We start from the raw sequence: 24516 nt of genomic DNA, 5'->3' as shown, positions 1-24516 counted from the left end.
TGTCCGTTTCGACTAAAAGTACGCGTTGCACGGTAGAAAACCCCCGTAAATCGAAAGCTAGTTAAAATCGATGCTTCGAAATATAAATGGGATCATTTCTCCTGGCTAGATCTAGCTTGTTCTATGCAACTGTTTGGTAACACGCACGAGTCAATTAATTACCAGAATAAGAAAAGAAAAAACTGTAGGTCGGTATGGAAATTTACGAGAAAATTAAGGATGACATGTCGGTCACATCGGTACGGTGATTCGTCGAGAAGTCCAGGAGGCGCATCAGTCGGCGTGGGCCGCATTTTGAAGCAGGTTGTTCTAATTCGTTTATTTATTTAACGGGCAGCCTTTGGTATAATGAGAAATAATCGCGCAGTAGAGAGTGTAACAGGCGACGCAGGTTGCAGATACTGGACGACGTATATGTGCCAATAGCGATTTAATAAATATCGTATATAATTTATGATAAATGATCTTTAGTTTAGAAATGATGTCCGGTTTTGTTGTTTCAATTACTGGAAAGAAAGGCAGGAATGTTGTTTTCCATTATCATTGAAAATAAAATTTGCTCGGGTACGGTTGAAGGTGGGTGAAATTCGTTCGCCAGGTGAACCGCAACCATAACCGCAATGTTGTATCGCGCCATCTACCGAGCGTGTCGCGTTCGTTCTCGGTTCGAATCCCCACCATTCCGAGCTAACCCCTCCGACGATGATTCGGCCTGTCCGTGGCCGTAGTCCGGCGGAGCATGTAAACAGAGGACAAGGAGATAAGAGAGTTCGTCTCCGAGCGTCGCCGCGGAACGGTGACGGACCGGGCTTGCGGTATCCGCTCCCAGAGCTTCTTTCCGTCGTCTACTTGCAAGTTTAAAGGAAACGACGAAGCACGGAGCCCTGTTCGTTTGCCCGGCGCGCGCGCGACCGCTCGATTGATCGAATCGAGATCTATCAACGGTTGGACCGATACATCGATTAACGGCAATTAATGCTCGTTTCGTATCGGTTGTCTCGCCTCGTCTGGTTCCGTACCATCGGGGCGTACTCGTCGCCGGCGTGCGAACCTTTGCTGGCTCGCTCGCAAATTGCCGAGCACACGATTGCTCGAGGTTGATCCTCTCTCTGCATCTCGTGTTTCTCCTTTTTCCTGTCCGGCGCCGCAGTTCTTCTTTGGCAGCGGACAACAGTCGCGAAACGGTCAACGGTAATAACCGCAAGCGCGAAATTTCCGAATATTACCAAGTCGAATTTCTCTTCATCTTCTTATCGGTCACGGTTGACTTTAACGCCGGTGCTACCACCTCTACCATCACCACCACCAGCGCCTTCACCGCCGCCGCCGCCACCACCACCACCATCATCGTCACTGCCGTTACCATTGCTACCCATCATCGTCAGTGACAACGACGGCCACGGGCGACGTTTGGTGTCTCTTTTTAACTGTCCCTCGGCTACGTTCACCCTCCGTAAGTACAAGAACGTTTCGTTTTTGTTTACCGGTCGATCGTCTGCCCACCTGTGTGATACGAGCACGCGAGTTCGACGGGATCGTTCGTATTTCCGGGTTCAATCTCTCTTCGGACGTTATCTTCTTCGGACGTTGCTTTACATTCGCGCGAAGAGAAATTATTTGGCATGGATCTTTGCGTAGAGGTTATCGTGTTTACTACCGCGGCGGTCATCTGTGACCGCTTTGAACGTATCTTTACGGTTAGATCGAAACGCGGTTAGGTCGAATCTAGCGTCAGTATGGTAGCATCGCGAATACTTTTATCCGTCGTGCTGTAACTTGAACAAACGTCAAGAATATATCGTTGAACAGGGAAAATTGGCATGGCAGGCGTGTTAATGCGAGTCGCGCGAGCACGAGCACGTGTGCTAGCGGCAAACCGAGGTATACACCCCAAACCGTGGGAATGATTATGTTAAATCGAACAAAGCGGTTGTTCGAATCGATGAAATTTTTCATCCATCGATCGATCGTTCGTTCGTTCGTTCGTTCGTTCGTTCGTTCGTTCGTTCGTTCGTTCGTTCGTTCGTTCGTTCGTTCGTTCGTTCGTTCGTTCGTTCGTTCGTTCGTTCGTTCGTTCGTTCGTTCGTTCGTTCGTTCGTTTCTTCGTCGATGATAAATACATGGAGCTTTTCCTATGTGCCGTTACTTTCGTTTAACAGGTACGCGGTGCAGTGTAGCGGATTTATTTACGCGTCTGTATAATGGTAACAAAACGAAAGAAAATCAAAACTATAGCGGAGCATGAAAGTACGTAAGCGGGAGTGGGATGTAATGCGGAAGGGAAGTTTAGTCGCTTTAATTGCGGGTCTTCCATTCGTTTCTCGCCGTTTCTCGAGACATTATACTTCCATAGTTATTGGAAAATCCCATTTCAATTAATCCGACAGTGCTTCAACGACTCGTGCGTGAAATGCTATGGGCAAGTGTTTACAGAATTAGAACACAGGGTCCAAACGACGGTTATCGAGTTCTGTTTCGAAATCGTTGGGCAAAATCGATTCAACTACTTAATATTTATGGATTTCGAATAAGATTGATAACTTTTAATTATAATTAGTAATTCTTTTTTTTATCGAATTATTCCAACGTAAAATACACGGATCAAGGAACACACTGTATCGTCGTTCGTGATAATGCATTGCGAAAGTGAGAACTGTTCGTTTAGTTTACGCTAACTCGCAATTCTTCATCGCGAAAGGGGAAGATCGTATCGTCGGACTGCTGTTATGTTAAATTTAAAAAAAGCACGGTAGCAGACATCGTCGACAGATTTAAAGACGAATATAGAATCGGGCCACTTGCACAATGCGACCAGGAATATTCTTTTTTTTATCTTAGCATACATTACAAATATAAAATTATTTTTCGACATTATAGATTTAATTTACCGGGTACAAAGTACTCTCCTCCTTTTGGTAGTCTATGTAATAAAACAAGTCTTGTTATTGCAGGGATTAAGAAGCCGTATATATTAGCAATATATCAGCAAAGCAAATAGAACGAAGCGTTTAACGTTTGCAAAAGATTTTCGAAGAGGAGTCATCGAGGAACGATACTATGGCAAACAGCAGATTTTGAAGCCAGTATTCAGTTCATTTTACGCATAATTAACCAGCATATACATAGTTGAAGTTGAAGGTGCTCTATTGTCCGAATACGTCTGCAAGTTGGTTGTAATTAAGGGGTAAGATCACTGTAAAAACCAGAAATAAAGCCTTTTTTTGCGTTTTTTTTTTTTCGATGGATGGAAAACTAAGAGGATAATGATATTCGTGTCGTTAAGTGTTAAAAAAAAAATACTTATTCAAAAATAGTACAATTCTCTCGGGGCGTGTTTTGAATTTTAGGCGGTCTGCGGCACGCAGTGCAACTGACGGAAAAACAAAAAATTTTCTCTTAATCTACACGAGTATAGCGAAAGAAAAAAAAAAATCGCAAAAAAAACGCTTTATTTCAGGATTTACATTGGTCTTACCTCTTAACCACGTGTCACGTGCGGTTGTAATGTAGAACATAGTTAAACTGCGTGCGATGGAACGTAAATATTCGATTGACCGACAAATACGTCGCGCTAATAAGATAACAGGCGTTTAACTTTCTCGGCTCACGTTTATTACGGGAACGAATCGAGATTTACGTAACGTTGTAACGCGGCTCGTTGTACGGCGTTTAAACATTGAAATTATACGACGGATTTTCGTATTTACACCGGTGCTTGTCGACCGGTAATTGTCGTTAACGAGTGGCGAAGAAGAGATTACACCGTGGCAACAAGTTGCCGTTACGGATGATATACATAGAGAGAATATCTATCGGTTATCTCTTAGGGACTCGTTCGTTTAATTGGCGCGTGGAATAGTCGTTAAGCTGAAAATAATGTAACACGAGGTAAACCCCATACGCCAAGTACTGTCCATCCGTTTTCTAACGATCCAAAGATCCATTTTCACATCTCTGTAACCTCCAAACTTTGAATTTCTTTGTTGTTTCTCTTACCAAAGTTAATCTTTGTTTGCTATTAGACTAGACAGCGATGACAGTGCCGTTTCATTATCTTGGCACACAATTACCCACAGACACGTGGTTATCTTCATTGCCATACCTCTGTATAGAAGCATACAGGGTGTACCGTTTCAAAGTTGGTTCTATTGGCACCACTTTGCAATGTCAACTGTTTGTAGGTCGTATCGACAACAGAATTAAGTCAGACTCGATAGATAATGGTTACGCGACTCGTGTTAAGTTACAGAGGATTTATTAGAACAATTAATTGCATCCGTAGAATCGATTGTAAATTACTAAATTTAGCAAATAGGACTCGCCATTGTTTCTTTTTCTAGAACGCGTGCACGAGTATAACTCGGTATTAGAGAATCTCGGAGGCTTGTAATCGCCTTTTATGTGGAACGAAAATATTTGTTTCCCGATTTCCCGCGCTGCGCCACGCCGCGCCACGCCGCGCCACGCCGCGCCACGCCGCGCCACGCCGCGCCGCGCCGTTCGATCGTCCGAGGGCTCGCAATTTTACGCGTATTTTCACTGCACGATATCACCGCGTACGTGGTCCCCTAATTAGATATACGTGCCGCAATTAGATGTTATACGGGATCGAGCGGTTGCTCCTCGACGCGTGTAACAGCTCGGAGATTAGAGTCGCCGCGAGAGCACCGGGGTCATCGGCGACGACGACACGCGTTATCGACGCGTTGCAAATAAAAGAAACGCGGTCCGTAAATAACACTGGGGCAGTCAGTCAACCTCGAGTAGATGCAGAGGAAGCCACGCACCCGCCGTGACATTTTTTCGTCCTTTATTATCCGCGGTTGTGTGCTGCCTTCTCGTCGTACACGCGTAGGCGTACGTATACAATGTATGCGCCTACCAGAGGTGTTGCAAACGCTTTAATATTCCAACGGTTCTAGAGAAGCTCTTCTGGTCACGTACCTACATGGACGATAGTCGTTTAAAAAATTGTGCAAAATAATTAAATTAAATAGCCAAAAGATCCGTAGATAAATTTTAATTTATTTGTTGCAACCGAGATTGTTTACTTTCCGTTGATCGTTCGAAAGTCGTGCCCATGTTCTGGTCACGGCTGATTTTATCGATCACGGTTGGCTTCTTCTGCATCTTGTATCAAGCGTGTATCGCTCGCAAATCGAACTACAAGAACCGACTCTATCAATTTCCTGTTTCGTACGTGTTCCTCCGCGCTCTGGATAAAACCACCTATCTATGATTTATGACTTTCGCCTCGACCCTCCATGTACTTACATAGGTACGCTGTTCGCATTTCACGCATCTGCTATACACGCGTTGTATTTGTCGCTTGGACTAATTGTGAATTATTCTCGAGTAAAAGATTCATTTTTACGGTTGATTCGCGAGAAATCTTTCCGATCTTCGAATTTCTCGATGTGCCGCGAATGTCTGTAAATACATATGTAGTGGCAACACCCGACGTGTCCTAATAATTTTCGTTTTCGTAGGAGTTCCGGCGTAGCGTTTCAAGATGTTACTTTCGAGCGCCTGGTTCGAAGTTATCGCAGCGGCGCTCTTGGCGATATTGATACTTGCCACCGGCTATCGACCTGCCTGGTGGTTCTGGACCGGAACCTGTCACAAGACAAACGGTGGGTTTTGTTCTGGTGTTGCAAGCACACGTGGTGTAGAGACCGTAGGACGCGGGAGTTTGGAGTTTCTTCGGTCAACGAATGATTGAGGAAGCGCATTAAAATATAGTACATATAAAGCAAATAATATTCCGTTATTGCGGGTTGCGTTGCAGTATCGCCTCAAAGTATTCTTGGATATTGTGTCTCAATTATATCCACTATCGGAAGAATTATGAAATACATATGTATGTACATATGTATATATTTTATTTCTGTTCGTGTTCTTAATGAGTTACCGAAGATTAGATTCGTTCAAGTCTACGGGCTTTATTCGTTCCTGTTTCTCGCCGTATATGCTTTATCGTCGTTTATCTCGAGAGCCATAAGCGACCGGCAATTAAAACATCTAGGAAAGTTAATCGGTAAATGTCAGTGTCAATGTCATGGTCCAGGCGTGAACCAGCGTAAATAAGTATCTTAATAGGGACAAAATTCTGCGTCTCTTTGTGAAATAGGATTAATAGACGGCGGGCCACGGAAGGCTTCCTTCCTTCCTCCCTTTCTTCCTTCCTTGTTTCCTTGCTTCCTTGCTTCCTTGCTTCCTTTCTTCCTTGCTTCCTTCCTTCCTTTCTTCGTAGCGGCGCGTTCGAGACGGTACAAAAGGAAAGAAAGCAAGGAAATTGTACTTTATAGAGAGAGAGGAGGTGTTCGAGGCGACCTTCAATTTGAAGCGAGCGACGTCGCGTGTACGGTCACGGTCCCCTTTCTAAGCGTGGAGAGCTCGTGGTTATGCGCGACAAGGTCGCGCCTGTAATCGCGTCCTTCAACCTTAGAAACGACTTTCTTGCGCTCGTCGAGAAGAAACCTTAAGGTTCGAGCGTAAAGCTCTCGCTCGCCGACGTAGAAATCGGATTCTTTCCTGAACTCGTGGCGAACTAAATTAACAGTTACTTTTTTCCCCACCTGTCTCTTAACAACATTTAATAGTATGTTGTTTTTTTTTGCAACAGCAGCCACCGTCCAAGAGAAACAGCAAAGAAAATTTCAAACGGTGTCGGACGTACCAGGACCCTATTCTCTACCGATCCTTGGAACCAGGTGGATATTTTCTTGTTTCGGATACTATCGACTGAATAAGGTTCACGATGCTTACAAAGGTAAGAAGTTTGGCCATCGTTGTCGGTCCCCTTATTTTCGACAATGTTCGAGAAAGTTTGTGGCAAGAGTTTCGTAATTAATCTGGATTAAGAGGATAAAAATAACGGACGGAGATAATTATAAATGCAAAGCAATCCGATCGTGAGATCTTTCTTTAAGCGACAAACACGTGGAACAGAAACCGGTTGCGAACCGAGATAAAACATGGACGGCTACAACTGTTAACAGCTATTAATAATATGTTATATTTGTTTCTTGAAAAGAGCCAGCACGTTTTACTTGAACGTTGATACGTATCGTATAGGGTATTTCGTATAGTAAACGTATGCATAAACGTAGTCGTCACCGATGTCCCAAGAAAACATAGACTGTTGTAATCTATTGGCTTTCTAGCTTTGTATCTACATTTGTTGTTGCACTCGCTACAAGTGTCTTTCCGTAAATAATGTTTTAACATAGCGTGTCGTTTATCATTGAAGAATAGATCTGAATCAACGATACGGGCCGGTGTGCAAAGAAGAGGCATTATGGAACTTCCCCGTGATCTCGGTGTTTTCCCGACGCGACATCGAAGCCGTCTTCAAACGAAGCTCGAGATACCCGCTTCGTCCTCCGCAGGAGGTCATATCCCACTACCGTCGCAGTCGTCGCGATCGTTACACGAACCTTGGTTTAGTCAACGAGTGAGTAGTTGCCCCGATCCACGGTTCACGCGTATTTTAGTAGACCGCGAAAAACTGTGCAATCTCCGCGCGTCGGTTCATCCCCGATTCGCGGCTCGCGGCTCGCGGCTCGCGGCTCGCGGCTCGCGGCTCTGACGTAAGCCTCGACGAGAATTCCGGTCGATGTAAAAAATTTAAACGAACATGCGACTCGATAGACAGGGGCAAGCGTGGCACGATCTTCGGACCGCTCTTACGTCAGAGCTGACCGGGGCCAGTACCGTCCTTGGCTTCTTCCCAGCGCTCAACATCGTCGCCGACTCGTTCATCGATTTAATTCGTCGACGAAGGACGGGGCACAAAGTGGCGGGTTTCGAAGAACTCGCCTACAAAATGGGACTCGAAAGTAAGCTTTGGAATCGTAACCGATGATCGATCGGCGGTACCGTTACCCTCTGCTCTTTCGCTTTAGGTACCTGCACGCTGATCTTGGGACGTCATCTCGGTTTCCTCAAGCCGGATTCTAACAGCTCGGTCACGATGAGATTAGCGGAAGCTGTCCGGGTTCACTTCACCGCATCGCGCGACGCCTTTTACGGCTTGCCGCTTTGGAAGTGGCTGCCAACGTCCGCTTACAAACAGCTGATCGAGAGCGAGGACGCTATATACAAGTACGTGTTCGCGCGTATTTCCAGAAACACGAGGAAATCGTGGGGTAGAATAATGCACAGTTCACTTCCGAACCGAACCAGAACATTCATTTATAATACTAAGAAAGAGAACGGAAGATAAATAAATAATCTTTCGAAAAGTGGTACCAATCCATTCCTTTCGGGGGGATGAATCGTAAAAAGTGAACTGTGCATACACATACGATTAGCCATTGTCGCTAACAAGTGCCGGGGCGTCGCGTCGTTCAGTATAATTTCAGACATCGTCGACGCTACGATACAGGAGAAGCGCGACGATGCTAAAGACGAATCGGTGGAAGCGATCTTTCAGTCGATTCTACGGCAAAAGAGTCTCGACGTGCGAGACAAAAAGGCGGCCATCGTAGACTTCATAGCGGCAGGCATTCACACGGTAAGCCAGCCACGATCTCGCGTTTCAAGCAGCTCCTTAAAACCGTTGTAATATCCTTTTAAAGATTATTTTTCTAATTCGTATCCTTTCGTGGTATCCGTCGCGTGCAGCTCGGCAACACTCTGGTGTTTCTGTTCGATTTGATCGGGCGCAATCCAAAGGTGCAAGCCGATCTGTACGAGGAGGCGTGCTCGTTGGCGCCACCTGGCTGCGATCTAACGATCGAGGATTTACGGAAAGCCAAGTATCTGCGTGCCTGCATCACCGAATCGTTTCGGTGCGTATTACCGTTCATTGAAACATTCCTTTCGTCGCATCGTCGCGTAACGCGGCTCTGCTGCATTGCTGTTTTGCGTTTAGAGTAATTCCCACGACAACTTGTGTCGCTCGCATTTTGGACGAACCCATTGAGCTAAGCGGATATCATCTTACCGCGGGAGTGAGTGAGATATTTCTCAAACGTATCGTTTGCTTAAAATCGAAGGGCAAAATATTATCGTCTGACGCCTCTTAACGTTTCCAGACAGTGGTTATTTTGCATACTTGGATCGCCGGTTTGAACGAAGAGAATTTCAAAGATGCCGCCAATTATTTGCCCGATAGATGGCTGAAGCCTGTCACGCCGCATTCGCCATTGTTGGTCGCGCCTTTCGGAACCGGTAGAAGGATATGCCCGGGTAAACGTTTCGTGGAACTTGCATTGCAGCTTATTCTGGCAAAGGTTCGTGTCCATCGAATTTTTATTCCCGTCCAATTGTGTACCTAGTGTTAAGAATTGAATTTCGAGGCCAAGGTTAGTTTTCTTGCAACTTGACAAACATTCACCGATCGAGGGTTAGAATTCACCTATGCTGATCGTAATCATACATTTCTCGACACTCTGTACTATGTACAAGGCGAGAACAAAACTCATAGAACAATATTATTTATTTTCTATCAACTTTTTTTATCTTCTAACCAGTTGTATACAAAAACATAACCTCTACTCGATTGTGCTATGACTTTGTCTCTACCTTGAGGAACAAAACCATGTTGTATCTATTTCAATGGTGGACAGGGGACAAAAACAATGAATATTTATATATACCCTATTTGATTTTGTTTCCCACTAATATTTCTAATTTTATAACAACCGCTTGAAATAACCAATTTCTCAATCTGTCGCATAGTCCGAGTGGTTCCGGATATAAAAATCCAGCTTATTTAAGCCCAAACAATCGGCAGACTAGAGAAATACTCCTACAGGACCTGTCCCACCCGTTAACACATTTACTTCCATGCCAGTTTTCCATATAAAGGTACGTCCTTGACATTTGCTTAATTAATTTTAACACAAATTTTCTTTGTACTCTAGTTCTACGATATTATCTTTTGTCTGCGTCGTGTTCTATTATTCGATTCTGATCCTTAGACGCCGATAAAAGTGTCCTATTCCTTGGATGATCCTCGAATAAAAGAATGGCCGTTTCCATTGACGTCCTTCTTAACAACCTTGCTACGATAAGTCTTTTGTCCTCCACTGGAGCAGGTACAGCGTGTTACGTTACATAACACCCTGTACACCAAGATATTTTGTCTTCTCATAGATTATACGGGAATTTGAGATTGTTGTGGACGAGGACCTTGGTTTACAATTTGAATTCATCTTAGCACCGCAGAGTCCGGTGCTCCTTGGATTCCGTGATCGTTCTTAGACAATATAACCTCGTTGTTCGTGCACGTTCCGTCGATGAGAGATTAAACGCTTATTTAATTCCTCGAAATTCTCTCGAAGGTTTCGTTGTTCAATGTCCGGTTGTTATTTTACGTTTACATTGTTTTGTAACATGTTTAATTCGTTGAAAGTAAGTTTGTTCGTCCGTTAAAGATATTTATCGTTACGCACAGATATTCTAGTATTTATATTTAATTGCTTGCGCGTCACTAGAGATCGTTTTGTTTCGTTCCTCTCTTACCGAAGTTAAAACGATGAAATAATACGTTTACCGATCGGGCGCGTAAGAAGATGACTACGAGTTGTTGCTCGGTGTTACGTTTACGTTATTAAATCGATCGTTTATATCGGTTGGAAAAATTACCTTTTCCCTCGGTTACTAATGTCTCTCGGAATCGAATAACGCTTCCGAAAAATGACTCGAAGCGGCCTGTGGATGAAACTGGTAACAACCACGCGGCAGAACGTTTCTTTTTTATGCAGTGTATAATATATGTAGATATTATTTGTTGAATATACATGTAATGATAAACGCGGTCGAAACTCGGTGGCGAGAGTATGTGAAATCGTTTACTAGTCTCGGTAAGTAAATCACCTGCCCCGACAATGTTTTTAATCATCCTTTCTTTATTTCGAGACCGCCCCCATTTCTGGTGCATCCTTTTTTTGAACAAAATTAAATTACATTTATTTAGTTCGTTAATTTACTAAGTGATCGTGGTCTACAACATGCGTACTATCATCGATGAAACTTACATATGTCGTACACGCTTAGTTAGTACACTTATATATTACATATTTGAAACTGTATTCTAAGGGAGTGGAAGGAATTATTGATTAAACGTACTAGCTAAATTCGACATAAATTATAAGAGACTTGGACTGCGAACCGATACAAACGTAATCGGGACTCGAAGGTTTTTTTTTTTATTCGCCGGTCCCACGTACGATGCGGCGTTGCATACATCTTCCATCGAAGATCGTCGATTTTGCGACGCGGTAGATCGCGAACGAGCAATCGATCGATCGTACAAGCGCGTCCGACACATCTACGGTTGCGTGTGTCTGCAGGTATAATGCCACTATGTAACTTATGTTAATGTAACCAAGTTAATTTTAAAAACGATTAGTTTGTCGAGGCTGTTGAACGCCACAACCCTTAACGGAAATGATATTTGTTCTGCTTAAACGCACGCAACGCGTTAACAGCACGAGTGTAACAAAATTGCTCTAAATTGTGGATGAAGTGGAGATGGATCAGTCGACATTTTCTGTTTGACGTGCGTCGAGCGAAGGGCACAGAATTGTTCTAGGGTACTGCGACGCATCGATTATTTTCTGGCGAACGAATCACTTGACCAAACTTTTGATGCTTCTAGGAAGATTCGGTATAGAGCCTTTGTTCACGCTCGCCGCCGTCGGTCTCATGAAACCGTGGTTTCTGGTTACGGCTCGAGGATGGATCAACTTGCTTTTCGTAACCGGTGCTTTATCGGCGACCGAACGATTCAAAGAAACCGTTTGATGTCCGACGATACTGCCGCTTCCGCTGCTGCTGCTGCTGCGCGAGCCAATCGTTCGTCCTTTGTTCCCCTTTTGCGCCTCGCTCGACACCTGAAAACATCATGGTCGCCCATCTCAACAACTCGAAGATTTACTCGCGTGTACTTGAGACATCAAACGAGATGTACAGTTATCTACGTTCTCAACACTTTCAAGACAATCAAGAACTCGAAGAGTTTCAAGACGACTCCTAAAAGCTATCAAGAGTTACAAGATTCTCTTAACTTGGAATACGTATTACAACACACCCGATAAGGCTAGAACCGACTCCAAGTCTTATTACTAATTTCAGATAACGTTGAGACTTGACTCGAGCCACCGGTAGAAGAACTGACAGGGACTGAATATGTCGTGCATGGACTCACCCCAAGAGATTTCCGAACTGTTCTCGCAGCTGGACCGACGCTGCTTCCGCTACTGCTGCTTCTGCTAGCGGGTATCCTGGTGACGGTGGAGCGCGGATTAATTCGACGTTTCTCAATATTTTTCGGCGGCAACGGAGTGTTTGACGGGCTCTTCCTGAGATCGTTGGTGAGGGCGCAAATAGCGGACGTGTAAGTCCGAAGACGAGCGTGATTCGGGACCAAGTTCCGCACAGTGTTCACCGAGGTGGCGCTGTTCAAAGAGCTTCGCGAGCTTCTGAGACTGCTTCTCGAACCGGAGCGTTCCACCTCGTTCCTCGACGGATTGATCGACTGGAACGTTGCGTTCGCGTTCCGTTGCGCAGTGGTCTCCGTTTTCCCAGGCGCAGGGTCCCGTTTCAAACTGTTGGTTCGCTTCGGTAGAAAGCTGGTCTTCTTCTCGCCAGTCTTTCTCATCGAGCTCGCGCGTTTCTCGAACCCTTTGATCGATGACTCGAGCGTTTTGTCGATCGACTTTTTCGCGTGGCCGTCCGACTTGTCGCGGTCGTTTCCGGCGACGGGGCGCGCACGATCGGCGTCGTTTCCAGTGTAGCGTAGCTCGGCCGGCGAACATCGCGTCGAGTCGTGCGTGTCCGTCTCGTAATTGCCGGACGACGTTTCCTGGCTCAACGTCTCGGAAACTAGACTCTGCGTCTCCTCGAATCCCTCGTCGTTCATCTCTTGGTCCCGACCTTTGCCCGGGGAGGACGAGGAGGTGACGCAAATGTCGGGAACGAATCTGCCGCGGAACACCGAGGCGTCCGACACCGGTGGTTCACCCCGCTCGATTCTGATCTCGTTTCGACTCGAGTGCTCCATGCGTTTTGTCTCCGGAACACCGGTCAGATCCTCGTACGCGTCGTGGCGTTTCGGAGCGTCGACCAGATCGGTCTGGTCTCGCGACGACGGGCTAGTTCCGTTTTGAATTTGATTCACCTGACTGGGTGGATTGTTCGTCAACCTTATCGCCTCCTTCACCTGACTAGGGTCGATCATGCTTCGTTGTCGTTCCCGACTGGTCACGGCTCTCTCGGCGAGAACCGTCACGGACGGTTCTCGTGGTCGCGACTCCTGCATCACCGGGCTGAGGACCGTGTTGGTCACCGCGAGGACCGGCGGTGGCTGGCTGACCGGAAGCCTCGAGCTTCTGTGCGTCAACGCGACGGGCCTCGATAACCGTTGAAGATCCTCGCCGGAACGGGCTATGTCCGCCAGCGCGGCCTCGATGTCGAACGACGACGCCTCGCGACGCTTCAGCTTGTCTTGCCAGACGCGAAGCATCGCGTCCTCGTCGTGACTCTCCTCGGACAACGGCAAAGTGTGAGGACGTTGGGCCGGTTTATCCTCGAACGGCTCCGTACTCGCGACCTCCTGCTTAGCCTCCTTTTCCGCCGTCAACGAGTCTTGTTGCACCTTTTTATACCTCCGTGTTCTCCTCGTCGCCGAGTACCGATCAAAGTTACCTGAAACGAAAGCGGCGTCGACGATTCTCAGCTGGTTCAGGTACGTTTTAGTAACCTTCGAGTAAATTGCTATTTTAAAGAATCTTTTCAACAAATAAAATATTTCATTTTCAGATGTACGTTTAAAGTACCCGGCTCTATCGACGCCCAAACAACAAGCTCCGGCCATATAATAAATGTAATTTAGATATTTAACGACTTACCCGTACCGAAGTCTGTGTTACTCGTGTTTCTCGCGACCGTGTTCTTGAGATCGCGACTTTGGAACGAGCCGTTGCAACGTTCCCTCTTGCACGGCTCTTTCTCGACCGGCTTCACTTCCTTCGGCGGACTGAACAGCTTTCTAGTCGCCGGCGGAGTTTCGATATTGTCCGAGTCGATCTCGATTTTGTCGCTGATTTTCTCTTCATCCGCGCCTCGCTTGTACTTGGAAAATCGTCGCGTCGCGGAGACTTGGGTGTTGCTGTACGGTTGCCGCAGATAAATCGTCAGCTCGTCCTGAGGATCCGTGTTGGCGGTATCGTTGATCTTGTTCTTCTTTCTGTCCTCCTCTTTGATCGACTGCAACGTACCGGAGGTGAGGATATTTTCTGCGCTGAGTCTTGATCTTAGCCTACGGGAATAACGTGGGTCAGTCTCTTCCATACTATTTGGTACGTTCAAGCTAGACTTCCGCCAAGGAGATTTGTCCTTTTGGGACGGATGCGTTTCGGCTTCTGAAACGAACCAAAAATGAGTCAGTTTCTCTCTAGTAAATTCTCTCGCGATAAATCTGATCGTCGCGTTCACTGTCCACACAAGAGGGACAGAGTCGACGCGTCGAAGGATGCGAAATGGTGCAAGTAACCTTCTATAGCTTCCATCGTGCGCATCACGTCCGTTTTTTCGACCGACGGCCGCCAGTCGTAAACTTCCGAGTCGTAAACTTCGTGCGTGGAATTACCTTCGTTCGGGGTATTCGTCTTGCCTTCACTTTCTGTGCACGTAATGTCACGAGGATCGAATTAAAAAGGGAACGCTTCGTCGTGCCATTTCACGGTAACGATACGCGTTTTGCTTACCCGAGTCTTCGAAGGACCGTCGATTAGCTTGGTGCAACTGTCTCGCTTTTCTTTTCAGTTCTTCACCCGCACGATCTTCTTTCTCGTTTTCCGACAACCACGCCTCGATCTTCTGTCTCCATGCTTTTCTGTTTTTAACACGCGTACACACATTTCATTCGTTTATTTATTCGCCGATTATCTCTCCGCGATCGTTACGTCTTACCCGGCAGGTTTTGTTTCTTCCTCTTGCAAGAAGGGTTTGTTTTCCACCAGAGGCGACGGGGAACTCGCCCTCTCTCGGTCCGCCGAAAAGTCTGCGTTCAGTAGATCGCTCCTGCGAGATTGACCGCGAGCTCTTCGGGCCCACGACCGATCTGTTCAACAATCGGTTAACGTATCAAATTCTATGCCCGAATTATTATAACACGAGTCATTAACTGGTCCAACTATTGTACCTAGGCTACCCCAGGACTTCCTTTCACGAGTATTGTCTTGTCCCGACGTCCTCAAAAAGTCCATCAGGTTACCGTCGTCGTCTTCGCAGGGTATTCGACTTCTGCGACGACGGAGGGTGCCGTTTGGCGTTACATCTGTACGGAGAAAGTATTATTATCGATTATGGAACGGGATGACGGCAAATAATTCCTATAATATTGTCTGATTAAATAGGTAGGAAGGTACGTATTTCTAATCAACTTTCCAAACAAGATCTCTAACGCGACATTTCGACTCTTATTTTAGATCCTTGTCGACTACCGCGTAAGATGCAAGCGTGAAAATACATCGGTCTTAGGACAGAAGATTCGAGGATAAGACCTGGAGAGTAGATTTCTTCTTTGGTAGATAGTTGATCGCCGGTACCGCCGGTACCGCCGGAACAGGAGCCCAAGCGACGTCGAATGCTCGGCGATCCGGCGTTGGAGACGTCTTCGTCCGACGTGACTACTCCGTTTTGCAATCTTTTGATCTGCATGGAAAAAAGAAAGGGCGTGTGGTCCGTCCGTTTAAAAAGTATAATTAAGCGCGGCGAGCGCCGCGGTACTTTCTTCGATACGCAAGAAATAGACGGGAGCGCTTACCTTGGCATCGTTACGACTATAATTTCTTTGAGGTAAACCGGTATGGAGATCGAAGAGGCCGTAATCGATTAGGTTGCATTCGGATTCAGAGGCTGGCGTCTCGGCTTGATTCGTTACTATAAAACACGCACGGTAATAAACGAAAGATCTATTTATCGTCACCTTATTTTACTTATCGCATTGTTAATGATCGTTCGGTATGCAAGTAAAATTGGCTCTTTTATCCTGAACTAAAGTGGCACGCGTAGGAAAGAAAAAAATTAAAAAATGTATCGACGTACGGAATCGTTTTTTAGCTAAAAGTTGTTCTTCTCGTTGTTTGCGCCTCGCCAGGACTTGTTCCTCCTGAATTCTTCGCCTTTCGTTCTCCGCGACAGCCTGGTTGAACTTCTGACAGAATTGATGGAATATCTTGAAGCACTCTTCGATCTTGAACGTGTTCGAGTCTTCGCAAAAGAATTCCGCGAGCGATCGCCTTACGGTCTCCAGCTCCTCCATGTCCCCTTTCAACTGGCTCATCTCCTGTTCCGCCATCTGTGGAACAGGGAATATCAAAAGTCTCGTTTCCATTGTCGGGACCGAAAGTTAGAAGGTTAGTCTAAAAATGGTTCGCGTACCTGTAGAAACTGAGCCATTTGTTCCTGTATGTCGATCTCCGTGGAAGGAAGCTGAATCTGAGCCTTGATTTTCTTGATCTTCGTGTCGAGGGCGTTGAACTCGTTGTTTAGCTGCTCGGTCGTGGTCCTGTAAGTTACAATTCACTTTAGATCGAAACTTGGTTCGCTGTACGAAAGCAAACTTACTTCGTGGCAGCTTCCAGCGTGTTCATGCTCTTGGCGAAGTTCAACAAGTCCTTCCGTTTCCTCTCGGCTTGCTGCCAAACAAAATATTCATAAACGTGAAACCGAGAGTCGCGTGAACGTTACGGAATAGAGTGTACTTTACCAAAGCCACGTAATGTATGAGATTCATTCCTGGTTTGTTCGCTCGGATTTCGGTCAACTTTTGCAAAGAGGATAGCTTCACTCCAGCGGCGTTTCCGGCATATCCACCCTGTGTGTGATATTAAATTATTAATCGATCGCTCTCTCTTTGTGTAATTGTTTCAGAAAGCCAAAACGATCTTTTGTACCGAGTTTAGAAAATTCCCAGCGACCAGAACCATGTATAGCACCTCCTGGAGCGGCTTATTCGTCATTAGATCCTCACCGGCGAGGATCATAGAGTTGATGCTAGGTTCTAGGTAGCCCATGTTGGCAGCGAATTCTTCCTTCAGCAACATACACTCTATACGTAGCTTGTAGCTTTCGAGGAACGAAGACGAGGTAAAATTAACCGAGCGAATTCTTATCGAACGACAAAGCAAAATTTGATTGCCTCATACTTTGGTACTTGGACGAGTTGCAGGAAAAACTTCTCGGCGTTTCCGAGCTTCGACTTGTCCCCGTCGAAGCTTTTGAGCATTTCCAGCTCGTCCACTTCGGGCAGTATCTTGAGGAGACCGCGTAACTTTTCCGCACCGATGTCGTCGTGACCACCTTCCTTTATCAGCTGAATTATGTCCTCGTTCGAGCTACGACTCACATTTTTATTGAAACGTATCGCGTCGACGCAGCGACGGCGGTGATGCTTACCTTCGAAACTGTTTGAGAAATATGTTGACGTTCAAGCTCCTCTTGCCGTCCAGAAGCGCGATCTGAAATATTTGATAAATCGGTGAAATCGAAACCGATCTAAAAAGAAGCAAGCTCACCTCGGTCGGTTCTCTTCGTCGTCTGTCAGCGTCGGAGCTGTTTCCGTAGGAGGAGAAACACGAGGCGGCGGGTAACATTGGCGGCATTTGCTGACAGAACAGACCTTCCATTTCCGCCCAGTCTATGTCCGCCATGGGAGAGTTTTGATGATCGTTGGCGACCAATGACCAAATGTTTCGTTTTCCGATCACCTGCGCGTGACAAAGATTGGAATACTTGGTCGGCTGGCTTCTGCCACTAATTTTCTGTTACTCTGCTTAATAGGTATAGGGTGGTAGGAGTACCTACTTTGTGATTAGGTATCTTGTTCCAGTTGATCGTTTTCATTTTTGCCTTGGGGGTGGGTATTTCCTGTTGCGGCAGCAGCCTCGCGTGATTATTCGGCGGGTCGGGGGTGGGCGCCCGCGCGACGGGCAGCACGTGGAGCGGCGGTGGGATGGGCGGCGGTTCCATCGATGCATCGGCGTGCGTCGCGTTGGCGGCGAAGAGCGGCGGAGGCGGAGGCGGCGGCAAAATGCGGCCTTGGCTCGAGGAGGCGGCTGCCGGAGGATCGGGAGGCGGTGGCGGAGGTGGCAAAGGTGGCGAAGGTGACGAATTGTTCACCGGCAACGACGCTTTTCGAGACGTTCCGCACGTCTGATCGGTGCCCCGACAGTGGCAGCATAGATTCGTCTGCGAAACAAACATTATTCTATTCGGTACTTAATATTTTGCTTACCTACCCCCCTAACGCTAAAATATTTTTCAGATTTACTTTAACTACTTTTGCCTGGAACGATACTACGATAACCAACGATCGGAACCAGAAGAAGAAGCACCATAAAAACGAAGAAGGTACTATAAGAAAAACGATTACTCGACGATGGGTTACTCTGAAAGACTGAAAAAGCGCATAAATGGTAGCGATGAAGACGGTAGATGTATCAAGTACTCGAGAGTTAAAAGGGGACAACGTACGGTTTGGTATAATATAGACTTTTAAAAGCGATCCCGTCACGGGTTTGTTCGGTTTTTTTCTTCGTCGCGCGTCCGGTGAAAAGTAAAAGCGCGAAACGTGTTGGCAAGCGTTGCGTCGGTTCGCGTTAGGCAGACGATATTGAACAATCGTGCGAGAAACTTGCGTGAAATTTTTAACAATCTGACGTAATCGTTACGCGAGCCCGAAACTACGACGAGTCTACGATTACGCGATAGGGGAGAAAGTATGGGACCGTAAGTCGATCCCCGAAACGCTCCAACTTCGCTGCTCGTTTTAAACTGCGATATCTCTACGAGAACAAGTATAAAGGAAAGAGAAACAAGGAGCGTTAGAATTTACCTGTAGACTAGGCGATCGCAGTAATTTGGTGGCGTCCTCGCGGTTTTCTAAAAGCGTCGCTCTATGCACCAGCGTCTCGGCCGTGTCCCATGCTAGATCGCTGGCGGCGTCTTTCGGATCCAGGCGCAGCAGATGTTGAAGAATGCTCAAGAATGGTATTTCTTGCGGGGTGTCTGCGATCTGAAGTACACGCGTCTCGACTTTATCGATCGCTTTTAAAATAGAACGAGCGCCGACCGAATAGTCGGGTCGCCGCTTATCAATCGTCAAAACAGTCCTTACTTGTCCGAGAATCGCGTAAAACACGTCCACGTGAGAGGAAAGATCGATTCCCGGCGGTCCGTGATTCGACAATTCTTCGTCGGTCTCTCGTTGATCGTCGAACACGTCTAGCTGCACTCTGAGATCCGGAGCGTGACTCTTCCTGCAAGAACAATCGTCACCTTCCTGATCTGGCTTCATTTTAAACCTTTACGCGGTTCTTCGTTCTATTTCCGTCCCACTCGCGGCACATGTCTTTTCTAGAATTTCAATTTCTCTGCTCTAGCTTCACCCCCTTTCCCTCTCTGTCCCTCATCGGCGTCCGGTGATCCAAATCATCGATCTAGCGAGTCGAAACCTACTTTTGTACAATTTCAGAGTAGATTACCTGTCGCTGGATGTCCAACCCAACACGATACATGGAATTTTCTATCTTAATAACAATGATGTATACTATATTTACATACCTCCCTTATTAGAGTTCACATAGACAAAATGTATCAAGGTTTGAGGTAAACGCGAACACGAGAATCGTCTTCCGTGGTGGGTGGACATTTACTAACAGCAATCTGTTTCTGGTTAGATTAAACTTTGGGTTTCTTTGGCGATTTGGACCACTGTGTTTTCAAATTTTCTTGATTTTACCGGTGACGCGCGACACATTTTCTTCCGGCCGTTTTCCTTAAACTTTTCCTCGCGTGTTCTGTCCGTTCGATCCGTAAAAGAGGAGTGTCGATGGTGTACCATGAATTAGCATCGTTTCCGTTTAGAGCGTTCGATCCGTTATCATCCGGTGATTCTTACGAAGTAGGAGTGCCATACGTGTTTGTCATAATACTCGATATGACGATCTCGCGTATAAGGGGAGGAACGCGTTAAGCTTATTGTTAGCTACAAACAAAAGAGTGGTACGAATCGAAGAGTTTGGTGACAATTTCTGACTTACACCACAAGTAAGAGAATGTTCGTCGGTATTTCCAAACGTACACATTTTTAGTATTTGTCAAAGGCAGTTAACGTCCGATCGAAGCAACCGATTTCCCGGGTTTACGTCAACGAGCCTCTAAAATTTCGCATCGCCTTCTCCGGACACCCAGTAGACGAGTTTTACACGTATACGTGGTGAACTCCAGTCGCGTTTCAAACACGATTTCTCTCTCCACGATGCACACCCGAAAATAGTCGCTGTCTTTGCGGTTGTCCGACCGTGTCATCGATCTTGCGCCCCACCGAGGGGAACAAAGTCGTCGTCGTCGTCGTCGTCGTCGTCGTCGTCGTCGTCGTCGTCGTCGTCGTCGTCGTCGTCGCCGTTGCCGTTGCCGTTGAAAAATTCCCCGGGCTAATAAAACTGAGAACCAACACTTTTCACTGCGCACCATTCATTTTGCTTTTTTTCTTTTTTTCTGCTAGGATATATCTGTCGACGTCGATAATTACCAGAAGACACTAACGCAATCGGGTTAACCGTGGATGCGTGGCGCGGCGCAAGGATGCAAACGATCCGATCGGCACGAATTTGTTCTCGGTTTCGTTGAGAAGTCGGTGGAATGTCGTCAATGGCTAGGAACAGCAGTCTCGTGATCGGTGGAGCATCGCACTGATCGCTCCAGTCGAGAGCAGAGTTGCAGCTGCAGGTGCATCGCGCGCGAAGAGTTAATTCGGGCTTTTCTCTCTCCCTTCGAGTTCCCTCTTTCGCTTTTCCCTTTTCCCTTTTTTCCTTTCCGTGTTCTCGTCCGTTTCGCACCAAGGTTCTTTCCACGGATCTTTTCCCCTCTTTCTTTCGCCGACGCCCGCTGCCTTTTTCTCTCTCCCCGGATTCTCGGTTTCGATTAACCCCTTAAGGGGCTAAGGGGCTATCCCGGTCTAGACACGCAATTTTTAGGCCCCTTTTGTTATTTTGTAAAAAGGAACCCAGTAGACTGTTTTGTATCGGGAGCAGGTTTAAAGTTTTTTAGTACGCCGCTCCGTGTGTAAGAGCGTTAAGGGGTTAACGTTGCCGAGAATTCGGGAAGACGCAGGGGAACGAGAGGAAAAAGAAAAATCGGTACTTTGCGTGCTTCTATTTCGCGGGCGAATGGTGCCACGGATCCCCAGTGTCGTATCCTTGACATTCTCCTCGTAGCGAAACTTTTGCCTCGACCGTTTCGAGTTTTCTTTCATGGCCTTCGAACGTTAAAACACTACGCGTCGAGCATAATTATCAAGGAAATGTATTTATGCATCGATCGAGTGCTTCGACGCTAAAATCGTAAATAGTTGAAGCGTCGAGCGACGTCAAACGGATACAAGATATGTATCGATATTCCTTCGTATCGTGAATTCCAACAGACAATTCCTCCGGACGATATTTAAAGCGACTTGTTCGAATAGTTTTGCTCGTTCAAGAATAGTTTGCACGTCCGTCATCCCGCGGAGGAATGACAGATCGTACTATTTCTGTAGAGAGTGATTTAAACGGAGGCCCAAAGAAAGCTATAAAACGTTCGGTGCGTCGTGATTCGTCCGAAATACTTGTCGTTCCATCCGTATTTCCGGCGCGTTCCTCTCTTTTCCTTTCGTTGACCGGCTATTGTTTACACAACAACGAACGGTATCGCGACGATAACGCGCACGAAATATTGTAAAAGGGAACGTGTGCAAGGTGGCGATCGAGAACCAGCATGTTTGTTAACAACCCGTTAGAGGCGTCGGAAAATTCGAAAGAAATGTTCGATACTCCGGCGATACGTGTTTTCTTTTTAATCGATAGAATATACATTTGTTTTAAAATTGTCGAACGTGTTAAAGAAATGGATTCTGAACTGTTAATTAATTATTAGTCTCGTGGAGCAAAGATGCGTCGTATGGGAGTCGCGCGCAACGATGATGATTATTTTTTTATTAGTGCATGCAATTGTTGCGCGTTGCATAGGCTGAATGAATGGTTCATTCGTTGGTTAACCAATCCTTGAACATGTAATTGCCTAATAGTCCCCGGCTGGCTGCGTACGACGCTCGATGCATGCGCGACATTAACGTTGCATTAGGTGCAAATGAGAAGGTGTGGGTACAATAAGGCGCCCTTTCGTAACGTTCATTATTATTTATTATTCAACAATGTTAAGGTGTTAATCAGTTAATGTCGTGAATCCGGGTCGTCGTAGAGTACTCACCGCAGCTCGTTCAGGATCGGGAGGAGCTTCAGACCTGGAAGGGAAAACAATAGTGTGGGCTTCTCGATCGTCGCTTTTCCAAAGTCGTTTAATCCGCGTACGCTGCCGCCGCCCATAATGCAAACATTCGATCGTCAAAGTTCTAATAATCGTCAAGGTGGCAGCGTACGCTCGTGCAACGCTACGGACCAACTTCATCTTCTGTCCGTTGTTCGAAATACATAAGCATTTTGCCCAACCGTGGTTTAAAAAGTTACTGTACTAACCGATGAACTCGTTGCGAATTCGTATGCGATCCTTCAGCACTGGCGTGGAGATGACCAAGCAATTTATGAAAGCCAATAGTGCCGTCCGATAATCCTCGGCGGTTGCCTTTTCAAGCTCGTCGACCACGATTCGTAATCGATACCGTTCTCCTTTTCTTTCCTGTAACGTTTCGGAAAATTGTTACTTCTTCTTCTTTAAACTTGATATAAGCTATTTGAAAAAATCTGTCCCATATTGACTGGACCAACGTTTCGACACTTCCAACGGGAAGAGTCTTTGTAAACTCTTATCGCGGACGCAACTAGCATCGTTGCAGGAATTATGTTTGCGCTCGTCGTAACTCGAATATTCGATAAGACTCGAGGTGGTTCGTATTTAACAGATGATTAACGCGACAAATTGCGCCGCGATAAAACGCATGGTTCGTAATGTTCAAGTCGCCGTCGTACGATGGTCGATTTCGTGAACCTAGATAGATGCAAATATATATATTTTAAATAAACGCAGTACGAATATAACGTAGATTTCGTGCACCTAGACTTTATGGAATCGATCAGCGTGCGTCGCGCGGCTAGTATGTCGCGAATGTAACTCTGCAGGAGCGTTACGGTGTAGATCATTCTTTTGTTTGTCGGAGGAAGACCTTGAACCGTGACTTTTATCCAAGCTTAGCACCGCCGCCACGCGTCTCCGTGCTACAACGGGACGGGACGGGACGGGTATAGGAACGTCGCGTTTCGAAGCTGTTCAACGTCTTCGTTCGAGTTTCGCGCTTAAAATGCAAGGAAGCACGTCGCGGTCCATCACCTGATACGCGTGAAGGGTATCGATGGCCCTCTGCCTCCCATCTTGACTGTAAACGCATAGCGCGGATAGCAATTCCACCACTTGTTTCTTCACTGAGGGACAGGCGGTGTCCAACGCTGAAATTTAACGAGAAACGCGTCGATCAGTGATAAAGGCGCCGAATTACGTCCGACAATTTTCGATTCGAACTACGCGAGGACGTCGAATGATTTACCCGAGGCAAGCTTGACGCAGTAATCGGGATTGTCAACGATATAGTCGAGACCAACGTGGGAATCCATATTGACCGCATTTGTGTAAACCGTCCTCCGAGTCTGAAACAAACGAAACAATGAGAAAAGTACGGAATTGTCAATCGACAATGAAATTGATAGGCGGAGTTGGGCAAATTTTATTTCTAATCCGCGAGTAACGAGTCAATTTTTAGATTCTAATCGACCCCTGCAACTGAAAATATTTTCTTTCGAACGATTTGAAAATCGTTAGTTATTAAAAGTTCGATTAAAAATTTGTCATTCGTTATTCGTGAATAGTATTTTGCAAGCTTGATTTTGTAATTTCTAAAGACGATCCTGATCGGAGGATCGAAAGAACGATTGAATAAATAGACGCTCTACCGTTTAACGGCGTTGGTGCGAGGCGCGAGAGAAAATGTCAGGGCGTCGCGTCGTGTAATTCTTAATGTACTCCGTTAAGGCGAGCCAACGTGGAAACAGGTATAAGAAAATCAAACGCCATTTAACGTTTCATAACGGGCACTGAACTTTTCTTGTACTTGATAGCGAACGTTGTTCGCGAGATGTACCATAAATCTTGTTAAACAAAGGTCGCATATCCACCGGAGACGGGGTCCATTTTGACCCAAATATAATTTTCGTTATTCCGCATTCTAGTAGATGAATTTTTATTTTTATTTTTATTTTTCCAAATCTATACATGTACGATAATTATTAAAAGTGTACGATTCTGTAACGAACGGATTGAATGGGTGAAAATGGACCCAGTTAACGTAGACACGAAATAACAAAGATGCCAAAGTAGTTGTTCGTACTCGTTGTCCGTAGGAAAATTCGATAAGCGTATCCATAGGTAGAAAACAAACACGCGAAAACAGTTGGTTATTCTAGAACCGTTTGAGCGATCGTATCGCGTCGCGAATCGCGTCGTTCGTACTAA

The 24516-nt window shown here is 46.1% G+C and overlaps 2 protein-coding genes across 4 annotated transcripts; one reads left to right on the top strand and one right to left on the bottom strand.

Annotated features, from left to right (window-relative positions):
- The first annotated feature begins 873 nt into the window (after positions 1-873).
- Positions 874-11682, top strand: LOC122399165 (ecdysone 20-monooxygenase). Of its 3 annotated transcripts, none has more exons than XM_043399621.1 (12): positions 874-1191; positions 1310-1453; positions 5490-5633; positions 6626-6772; positions 7258-7456; positions 7654-7841; positions 7908-8106; positions 8356-8518; positions 8629-8795; positions 8879-8957; positions 9042-9239; positions 11612-11682. In XM_043399621.1, exons 3-12 carry the CDS (start codon positions 5513-5515, stop codon positions 11624-11626), a joined length of 1476 nt encoding a protein of 491 aa, XP_043255556.1. In that variant the 5' UTR covers positions 874-1191; positions 1310-1453; positions 5490-5512; the 3' UTR covers positions 11627-11682. The 3 variants fall into 3 exon arrangements, with proteins under 3 accessions (XP_043255556.1, XP_043255555.1, XP_043255553.1); XM_043399620.1 differs by lacking the exon at positions 11612-11682 and adding an exon at positions 10105-10239 and having other exon boundaries at positions 6629-6772; XM_043399618.1 differs by lacking the exon at positions 11612-11682 and adding an exon at positions 10105-10239.
- On the bottom strand, positions 11573-24430 carry LOC122399164. Its single transcript, XM_043399617.1, has 25 exons — positions 24392-24430; positions 23555-23654; positions 23341-23456; positions 22533-22692; positions 22267-22300; positions 19136-19277; positions 18854-19033; positions 17824-18207; positions 17535-17726; positions 17416-17477; positions 17166-17354; positions 16914-17085; positions 16727-16834; positions 16585-16655; positions 16399-16525; positions 16063-16315; positions 15782-15897; positions 15519-15669; positions 15158-15292; positions 14926-15076; positions 14721-14848; positions 14507-14635; positions 13863-14375; positions 12161-13659; positions 11573-11846 (listed from the first exon to the last, which is right to left on the bottom strand). Exons 1-25 carry the CDS (start codon positions 24425-24427, stop codon positions 11583-11585), a joined length of 5412 nt encoding a protein of 1803 aa, XP_043255552.1. The 5' UTR covers positions 24428-24430; the 3' UTR covers positions 11573-11582.
- Between the last annotated feature and the right edge of the window lie 86 nt (positions 24431-24516).

This window comes from Colletes gigas, unplaced genomic scaffold, assembly GCF_013123115.1.
Source record: "Colletes gigas isolate AHSC1104 unplaced genomic scaffold, ASM1312311v1 Colletes_gigas_Sc00012, whole genome shotgun sequence".
Taxonomy (NCBI): domain Eukaryota; kingdom Metazoa; phylum Arthropoda; class Insecta; order Hymenoptera; family Colletidae; genus Colletes; species Colletes gigas.
The sequence above is the reverse complement of the archived record's forward strand: the minus strand, read 5'-3'. Positions and strand labels throughout refer to the sequence as shown.

Bases quoted from the DNA above. Each gene is read 5' to 3' on its own strand.
- LOC122399164 (XM_043399617.1), bottom strand. From the start codon at position 24,427: ATGGATACGCTTATCGAATTTTCCTACGGACAACGA. The intron at 16,656-16,726 runs GTAAAGTACACT...TTTGTTTGGCAG, and splicing joins TCATACATTACGTGGCTTTG to CAAGCCGAGAGGAAACGGAA. The intron at 16,526-16,584 runs GTAAGTTTGCTT...TGTAACTTACAG, and splicing joins ACGCTGGAAGCTGCCACGAA to GACCACGACCGAGCAGCTAA.
- LOC122399165 (XM_043399618.1), top strand. From the start codon at position 5,513: ATGTTACTTTCGAGCGCCTGGTTCGAAGTTATCGCAGCGGCGCTCTTG. The intron at 6,773-7,257 runs GTAAGAAGTTTG...ATTGAAGAATAG, and splicing joins GGTTCACGATGCTTACAAAG to ATCTGAATCAACGATACGGG. The intron at 8,107-8,355 runs GTACGTGTTCGC...CGCGTCGTTCAG, and splicing joins AGCGAGGACGCTATATACAA to TATAATTTCAGACATCGTCG.